This window comes from Dipteris shenzhenensis, chromosome 24, assembly GCF_047967505.1.
Source record: "Dipteris shenzhenensis isolate YYH24624 ecotype China chromosome 24, Dip_SZ_1.0, whole genome shotgun sequence".
NCBI lineage: Eukaryota > Viridiplantae > Streptophyta > Polypodiopsida > Gleicheniales > Dipteridaceae > Dipteris > Dipteris shenzhenensis.
The window spans coordinates 20,326,642-20,336,217 of record NC_141619.1 but is presented as its reverse complement, the minus strand read 5'-3'; the positions used below and the strand labels follow the sequence as shown (position 1 = coordinate 20,336,217).

At 41.3% G+C, this 9,576-nt stretch overlaps 1 protein-coding gene across 6 annotated transcripts; it reads right to left on the bottom strand.

Annotated features, from left to right (window-relative positions):
• Window positions 1–6,108: 6,108 nt before the first annotated feature.
• On the bottom strand, window positions 6,109–8,167 carry LOC147886345 (uncharacterized). 6 transcript variants are annotated; one of them, XR_015543316.1, is made up of 8 exons: window positions 7,909–8,167; window positions 7,681–7,754; window positions 7,493–7,567; window positions 7,246–7,400; window positions 6,949–7,095; window positions 6,774–6,836; window positions 6,368–6,671; window positions 6,122–6,207 (listed from the first exon to the last, which is right to left on the bottom strand). XR_015543316.1 is itself a non-coding variant. In XM_087395565.1 (7 exons), the coding sequence occupies exons 1-7, from the start codon at window positions 8,152–8,154 to the stop codon at window positions 6,553–6,555; spliced, it is 879 nt and encodes a 292-aa protein (XP_087251691.1). In that variant the 5' UTR covers window positions 8,155–8,167; the 3' UTR covers window positions 6,109–6,552. The 6 variants fall into 6 exon arrangements, 5 of the variants coding, with proteins under 5 accessions (XP_087251691.1, XP_087251695.1, XP_087251693.1 ...); XM_087395565.1 differs by having other exon boundaries at window positions 6,109–6,671; XM_087395569.1 differs by having other exon boundaries at window positions 6,109–6,671; window positions 7,493–7,572; window positions 7,909–8,153.
• Window positions 8,168–9,576: the final 1,409 nt, after the last annotated feature.

The following is a 9,576-nucleotide window of genomic DNA, read 5'->3' as shown; positions in this document are numbered from 1 at the left end:
TCAAGCTTCCCTTCTCTTGTGGTTCTGAAAAAAACCTTCTTGCTTTGACTCAACCAATTGACAGCTTGATAGGAACATCCTTTCCATTTAAGGACTTCTTGATGTCTATTATGATATGAACATCTCCTCCATGGAGACCCATGTTCGATAATACTTTTTCTAATGCAGCAATTGCTTTTTTCCTATGCTTTTCTGGTCGAAGCTTCCAAGCAAATCCAATATATAAAAAGACCAACTTTTTGATGATTCTACATAAAGCATGCAATGTGCATACATGTACATTGCACAAAGGAATATCAAGAGCTGCTTTGGATTCGGGATCCATCTTATCCCCATTAGAAGCTCTTCTCCACCATTTAGGATCCATGACATGGGCTGGTTCCTTGTCGTAAAGGCATGGAGATTTCGAATTACCTCCTTTGCTTATGTTGAGCATGCATTTGAGGGTCTTGAGGTCCCCTGCCATATGCCAATCAACTTGGAAATCTCCCTTTTCTTCAACATGAAGTTGCCCTCCTTGAACCTGGTTTTTGATGATTTTTGGTATTTTTGTATGGTGAAACACCCAAAATAAGGTTTGGTGGTCCTTTGTCTTTACCTGCCATTGAGAAATGAAACTCTATTAAAGCATCAAGATATAATAAATGAAATTGAACAGCTATATATTTTAAAAATGAAAGTTTATGCTTATCTCAAATGCTTGCAACCACCAAATGTTCTTCTCTGATTATACATTGAAATGCTTTGAGTTTTCTTTTGTGATTGATGTATCAAGTTCCCTATTCATAAGTGTGATGGTCACTCTTTCAATCTTTTCCTCTTTAACAATTTCACATTCATCCAACTTTATGACAAATATAAGCCGTCCCTGGTACTCTTCAAATGTGATTCTGTAGAATTCAACCATTCTTTTTTGATCAACAAAAATATAATTCCAAGTATTACACACAATGGACCCATTACTACCTTCAAATACATCCTCCATATGCAACCACTGTCTAATAAAATCATCTACTTGTTCATTGAGTGAAGCTCTTAAATTCCAGACCTATTGCAAACTTCTACAAGATTTGGAAGAAGCACACGTTTGACCCTTTGATCTTTAAAAGTTGATGACACCGCTTTGAAAATAGAAGAATAACCTTTCCTGCTAAGGCGACTCTCATCACGAGCCTCCTGAATTAAGTTTACATTAACTTTGTTGCTTTCCACAAACTGTTGCACAACATTGCGTTTGATGGTTTTAAACTTCTTTTCCTCAATCATCCTTTCACAATAGTAGTTGAAAATATACCTTTCATTTGTTTTACAAGAAGAGCATTTGGATCAATATTTCCTTTTGGGGCTCCAAAACTTTCCTATAAACCGGATGCGTAAATAAGAGTTAACATAGAAAGATTTATCATAGCCACATTGCAAATAGAAAATGCTTTAAAAAATCTTACCTTTCTACTTGTACTCGATGCTTGTACCCTCCACTTCTTGCTTTCAATTCTGCAAGGTTGCAAAGTTTTCTTCTTGTAAGCCTATCTCTTTCGATCTTGCTTTACGTAACTGAGTCCCTCATCTTTGCATGTTCTTCAATTTCATTCTATAACTGCTCTTTCAATTTGGAGCTTTCGGCTATTTGTTGTGTTTTTGTGTTTGTTTCTTGCTCATATAAAGACTTATACATGTGCACGACTTGAGACTGAGCCGTGATGCATATCTTTCATTCCGTTGCTCACGAATTTCAACAATGTTGTCGGATTTGAGAATGGCAGAGTAGAACTTCGGATTAGACATTTTGGATAAATCTTCCCATCACACCATAAGTCGATATGTTATAAACTTTCTCTCCTCATGTTTTCTCTTTGCATGGTGCCTATGTATTGTCGTTTTGGAAGAGACGCATATTCTTCATCTAAATCAATATGAAGATGGTGTTGCCATCTCTTGTTAGCTTGTTTTGTAAAGTTGTAGTTTGGTGTTGCCATTTTGAGGGCAACCTTTTTCCGTTGCTTCACAGTTTCATTACTCTTTCATAAGGCAAAGACTCTTGATGGCTGTAAACTTTGAAAAACAAGCCTAAGGCGAGATTAGTTATGGTGTTCTCACAGAGAAGCTTAATGATCATGGAGATGGCTAGAAAATGATTGAGAGAAAGACGTGGCTTGTAAGAGCAGTGAATGTAAAAGCTCGTGAGATGTGGGAGTGAATATAGAAGAATATTTTCATTCTTTTATCCTATGATAGGTTTATTGTACTTATGAATACTTTATTAAGTATTTTATTATTTTTCCATATTTCAGACTCACTAAAAAAGAAGAAATTGTGGATTTCTCTCAAGGCCCCAAAATGAGCTCCCTTTTTTCCTAATGGGGGGGACAAAACATATAAGACGCCAGATTATATTCAGAGTTGGTGTGAGCCCTTTGATTTCCTCATGAGCACCCCTCAAAGATTTGAAGGAATTGCCACATTGGCTTTCTAGAGGAAGGCCTCTGATCTGCTACCTCCAAGCTAGGGTCACCTCATCTCGACAAGCAGCACAATAGAGTCAGGACCAAGCATTAACAATCTCCAAACAAAAGGCCTTGTTTGAGACTTCAAGCCACGGAAGAAGGCAACATCCACCCTTGTAGCCCTTCATACATATGTCAATGCCTCCATGATCATTATCTTGAGCAATGATCAAGAGTTGATTTGATGCACCCATGCCCAGACTCACCATAACGCTGCCTTGGACTTCACATTCCCCCAATAAATCTCTAAATTGACACCAAGGAAAACATGCTTGAGGACCCAACTTCCAGATCCTCACAAACACGAGGCTACCTTGGGCATATACATGCCTATACTGATTACTCACACCAAGAAAAAAAAGGCCAATCCATGATCATTATCTTGGATAGTGACCAAGAGTTGATTTGACACACCCATGCCAAGACTCACCAGGTAGGTTGCCTTGGACTTCACGTTCCCCCAAGAAATCTCCAAAATCACACCAAGGAAAACTCGCTTGAGGACCCAACTTCTTGACCCTCACAAGGACTAGGCTACCTTGGGCATATACATGCCTTTGTTAGAATTCACTCACACCAAGAAAAACAAGGCTAATCCTTCTACAAATCTAGTTCTAGCCTCACCCAGTGAAACCTCCCCTCCCAACAAACAGTGAAGTTTACAAGATTGAGCCACTCAAAGTGGCCTTAGATGTGGTGCTCCTAATAGCCATCCCCCTCTCCGATAAAAATTAAGAGGCATCCAAGGATAGGAGAGCTTACAGGTCAAGTACAAAACTACGACTACCATGGCAAGAAGCTCCTCACCCAACCTTGAGCCCATGCCATTCCATTAGACTATCTTCTAGACATATTATATGACGCATGATCATGATCTACAAACTAAGGACATGTAGGCATACACAAAGCATGCCACGTGGCACCTGGGTGCGGGGTCCCCAGTCCCATCCCATAACTATCCAATGAGCTCCACAGCCCCCCAAAAAATCTCAGGAGGGGATGATTGTGGAGGGCTCAAGAAGTCTAATATATTCAAGCTCACCAGAAGGGCACAAGTGCTTATGGGATGCACCCTCCCCATGTACACGTGTCAGAAGCGCACGCCCTCCTTCAACTTCTTTTGTACCACTCCGTGTATGTAAGAGGATGAAGGCCACCACCTCCAACACCCCCCTGTGGATGAACCCCAAAGCATTAAATCCAAGCATCATTCAAGGCACCGGCCAAATGAAGACCAACACACCAAACAATGCTACGTGGACAAATCGCACTAGGTCAGCCGTAATAATGTCACATTGCAAGTCACGCCACGAATCACGACCCTCCACGATGAGGCCACACTTAAATGCCCACTTTGCAGATTGTGACACCTCTGCACAACACACAGGTCCAAGTTACATAAGTTTGTGCGACTACCATATGTCACATGCACAACCACCACCGCAGCAACTTGCTCTGATACCATCTAGACTTGCACAGAGCATGCCACATGGCACCTAGATGTGAGCCGAGTGCGGGGTTTCCAATCCCGTCCCATAGCCGCCCACAAAGCTCCACAGCCTCCCAAAAAATCCCGAGAGGGAATGACTGTGGAGAGCTCAAGAAGTCTAATATTCAAGGTCACCACAAGTGTACAAGTGCTTATGGGATGCACCTTCCCCATGTACACATGTCAGAAGCATATGGCCTTCTCCAACTTCTTTTGTATTTTTCCAAGACCACTCCATGTATGCGAGAGAGTGAAGGCCAACACGTCCAACAGGACAAGGTGCAAAGGAAATGAACTAAATATAGAGAAGAACAATGGGCTGTTATGAAGCACATAGTGGCATTGAAAATGCCAATTACAACGATGCTTCCCAATTACATTGCCTACCTCTTCAAGTTGAATAAAAAATTACTGACAATCACCCTCAAGATATGTGGGTGCATTTAATGGAGGACCCAAATGAAAGTGGACTAAGAGGCGAGTAGCCACCAAATGGATACAACTCAAATTTGCACCTTTACATGAATCTAGCAAATGTTTTTTCTGGAAGTATCTCTAACTGAAGTGGATGTCTTTCTTTCTCTATACCCCTTTGGCTTTATTAGCATTGGCTCTCTTAGAGACAGTGCTTTAGGATTGAGTTAAGTGGGAGTTTTGTGATTATTCTTAGTTTTTTAGGAATTTTTATTAAGAATTTCTAAAATTCTTAACCTCTACTTTTAGATGGTTGTTGGCTTTTCAACTTTTAGCTTGTGTGTGGCCGTTGGCTTTTCAACTTTTAACTTGTGTGTGCTTTTTACCCCCCTCCAACATGGCTATAAATTGATTCAGGGACTCCACTCTCCCTCCATGCCTAAGTTCTCCCTGGAACAATTGCCTTGGCTTCCTCCAGCTACAAGTCTTCAAGTCACTTCAAGCTTTTTGATCGCTCATCCGAGTCTCGCGTGTTCGTTTGTGAGCAAGATGCTAAAGCCGGTTGGCATGTTAACTGCATGCTGAAGCCATTGCCTGAAAAAAAAATTGCTATCTATAAAGCCGTCTGCCAGAAAAGCAAGTTCGCTTGTAAAAACAAAATCCGTTTTCCTCGTGAACAAGCTTCATGCTAACCAAACGAGCTTTATGCCTGCCTGACGAACTTTATGCTTGCCAGTGAAGAGATAATCGTCTACTAAATTTGTTCATAAAAATTTCATAAAAATAAAGCAAACAAAACCCTAGAAAGTTCACATCAAAACTATGCAAGAATAATTCGTAAAACCTTCAAGAAAAAATAACGTCGATTCACCTTTCAGTCTTAATTATAGTTTCTTTTAATAAAAGCAATGGCTTTATAGTTAGTGTGAGAGCATGCAAATAACTATAGAACCTTGGCAAATCCTAATGGATTTTGCAAGTCCTCAAAGCATTTCTTTTTTATTATTTCTTACTAAACAATCAACAGTGTCTCAAGACCCGTACAACTGACAAGTTGAAGCCAAGTGCTTTTATACATACATGCACCCTTGTTTAATCTCTTTTCTCTCTTGCAATCTATTTTCCTTCTCATTTTCATAGATCTCTAGCAGTTTTATCCTATTCTTTGAATTATAACTGTCATGAGATAGTTTACCTCTTTTCCTTTGTCTTGCAACACCTTACCTAAGATCTTCTCATCGTCCTTCTCATTCCATACTCTTGGAGATTCAAGATCTACATTTATCAGATGATCAATGACATTAATTAGGCACTCTTGAACAAGCAATCATTGTGCTATATGCCCTTCTAGCCTTGCTCTTTGATGAGAAAATCCCTTGATGGCTTTCACAAATCAACAACTAACAACACCTGCAAGGGAAATCTCATCCACAAGATGCTCTAGTATATGCTTATGTATATTTACAAAAGTAGTTAGCAATTCTTTCTCCATCAAATACAAGAGCTCTATACGCTTTAGCCTCTTTTTTGGAAACTCAAATGGATTTAATTCGTTTGGAACGTCCCACCTCTACAATGCACATGCTTATGCACTTTAGCCTCTATTTTGAGAATTCAGATGGATTTAATAAAATTTGAAACCTCCCACCTGTAACTACACATGCTTGTAGCATAGTCAAAATAATATGCATCATATGTAGATATAGCACATGGTGTACAACTCTGTATTGGTCGATTTGTGCAATCTCAAATCCATCTGTAGTTCCATTCCTTTCATTTTTGTGCACCTTCAGCACCCACCTAGACAAGAGAAGAAGTGTAAAAGCTTGCTACGTTTGACATGGACCTTGAGCCAAGTGACAAGAAAAGTGAGCCTTTTTCAAACCTGCAGGACTGCAACACTCAATGACATGAATTCTGTCAAGCATTTCTATAGAGTAATATATAAGAACATGCTTACATATTCAAACAATAAAGGAAGCGTTAGTTAAGCTTCCTTCTCATCCAGCAGTTTCCTCCCCCAGCATCACACCAACTCCTGCCATCCATTACCATGGATATGGCCTTAGCTGCTTGTACAGAGTCACACTTTACATGTGCAAACTGCAGTAGAAACGAGGCATAAACCAACAAAACATTGTCATACTAAAAAAAGCCATGAAAAAAGTAACCCTTATGAAACAAGAACATTTGTCGCCCTCGGCATACGACTGCATGTGACGCTCCAGACATATTGTTTGACACAATCAGCAGGGCACATATCCCTGTCAAAGGGTATTTTCTTGCTCAGGTGGGGTCCTTCAAAAAATCCCTCCACTATAAACAAATATGAGACAGCAACCTAAGCTTTATGTACACGTCTCAACCTCTGGCACTAGAGTTACAATCTCTTCTCACGCCATCCTGACTGAATCTCTTGGAATCGATGCCTGGATAAACCTTCTGCTTCAAGCTCTTGTTGTAAAAGTTCAGCAAATTCATCATTTGATGAAACAGGAGGTTCGTTTCCAGCTTTTGTAATGGGTAGGGAGAAGCCTTCACCTATGTCCTTTTGCATATCCTCTTCATGGCAGCTCAGATGTTCAGATTCACACTCAACTTCTGAGGATTCTTGTTGGCAGTGACCATTTTGTGTCCCTTCCGTCTCCTCAAATCTCAGCCCTTTAATCTCCATCGTACCAACATTTACTACAAAACGTATAATAAGATGAACTTAGCTTTGAAACCATGTGGAAAGATTGACAAAAACGCTAAAGCATTTGACTGAGAGTTACTCTCTATGCGACACATATGTTACTAATGTATTATCAGGAAAACAAGTGACAGCAAGAAACCCACCTATGGCTTCCCTCCCTACGAGGGATGGCAGATATTTAATTATGTGTTCCTCTGCATCTTTATCAGCTTTCAAAATCTCACACTCAAATTTTACAATGGGGATGCCTGCACCATTTGCCTTGCTTTGAAGAGACTTCATAACGTCTTCCTCCCAGCTGGACGGTGTCCCAGAGTCTTGTTATTAAGGTTGAAAACCATCCATTTCTCCCCAATCATAGCATACATTGTACTTACCCATTGTACTTACCCATGAACATCCGTTGCATTCTGAAATCTTGCGGCATCGTGTCCACGACACTCCACTATGACCTGTCTCTCCTTTCTGCTCTGTTGAAGCCACAAAGGGGGGAAAACAGCACATCATGTGATAGCTTAGTGGGTCCTCCTCTCCAGGGCAGGAAGAAATCGACACTTACTTGAACATATACAACTTACAGTATAATCAAGGATGGAGAGGTCGATAAGCCTGTAATCTTCTCCTCTGCTACACTCTCTCTCGCAACTAATTTCTGCAACGGGTGCATAGAAAGTTAGGGCATTTTATCCAAGCAGACGACCCTACCCTCCGAGCTTCTCTCTCTCTCTCTCTCTCTCTCTCTCTCTCTCTCTATTGTATTCTCATTCAGCATGCTTTTTGATTGATAAATAACGACTGGCACTGACGAGTTCCAAACAACCCAAAACATTTGGACGTCCGGGAATCGACAAAATGGCCGGAGATGGATCCTGATGGTAACAGAGCAATCGAAGCAACGCCCTGCATGTCCATTCTTCCCACAATCTGTCCTCTATTTGATCATTTCCTTGGCTGAGGCTGTATTCCTCGTTAAGGTTGAGGTCAAAAAATGACTCCAACAATTCCAAAATAAATTCCAAAGTTGTCAGGAATGTGTTTTGATTTTTGGCCATGCAAGGGGCCCATGGAAAGTCTGGATGTTTTGTCTAAATTGGTTTTGTTATGAAGATAGTCATGTTCACTAGTTAGTGTATAATTACTTTCGTAGTTGGAGGTAATCTGAGTTAGTAGTGGTGTGTTAGGCATAATGTTAGTACGTGTGTTAGTTTATGTTAAGTAATGGTAGTGTGGTTAGTTTAGACGTTAGTGTAGTTAGGGTTGTCAGTAGTTTAGGTTTATTTAGGTCTCCAAATGTGTGGCATGCAAGGGGGCGACGCCCTTTGTCTTCTCTTACCCTCCTTTGAGCACACCTCCTCTCCTCTTCATGGGAGCTCTTCACGGCGATGCTCTTCTCCTGCGGTCTGCATGCGAGGTCGATGGCGCCTCCTCTCTTCTCTTCACGGGAGCTCTGCTTTTCTCCTGCTGTCTGCATGCGAGGTCGGTGGCGCCCCTTCTCTTCTCTGAGCCTCCTTCCTTCCTCTTTGACACGCCTGCATATTCTCTCCCATCCGAGTTGCTCCACTATGTCTCAGTATCTATTAGAGGAGCCATGGGAGGCAAGGCCCGTGGCACCATTAACCACCATCTTCAACTTTGATCTTCGAAGATCTGGCATCTCCATGCGCGGCAGTTTGTGCTCTCTACTGAGAGAGGGGTTCTTTGTGGAACATTCGCTTGTCATCTCCTGCAAATTTGGCGTATTCATGTGCAGCGGCTTCTGCGCTCTACTTCAATGGTTTGTGCATTTAGCGGAGGCGCAAGAGTCTCTAGGGCCCGCATCGTTCTCAGAAGATTGGACTGTCAAATGCGCGGCTTCGTGCACTCGGAAGCTCTGTCACCTGTTCGATATCTGTTTGTGAAGGCAGATTTTCATGCCCTTCGTTTGCAGATTTCATTACTATCATTTAACCTCGTATATAGGTTAGAGTTGTTTCCTGACTGTACAGGTATTCTCGCCGCCATCTCCTCAACATTTATATGCATGCTATCATTGTGGTCAGATTTTACAAGGGATTTCATCGAAAAAATGTTCTGGTTTGTGGGTTATTTTGGAGGATGTTAGTCTCTGGTTCCCTATCCAAAAAGTCCAAGCGACTGAGTACCTTACCTCATATGCTGTTCGCAGGTGTTTCCCATGGAAAACTCATTCATCTACCATTCTCTTATGCATTTAGTCTACGAGCTATTTGACAGAATGTCCTTAACATTCTGCTAAATATTCTGGAATCGCTTTTTCCTAACAGAACGTAACTACATCCGGCCATCTGTAGTGGTGTTGCTTGGTTTCCAAACTAGATCTCTTATGTTTAGTTCTTTCTAGACGCTTAGTTTTATGCATGCCCTCCTCGTGGGCATGCATGCTATAATGCCCAACTATGTGAGAGACCTATACATATGGACTGTGCTCGCGTTTTGTCCACTCGCAGCTTATGTTT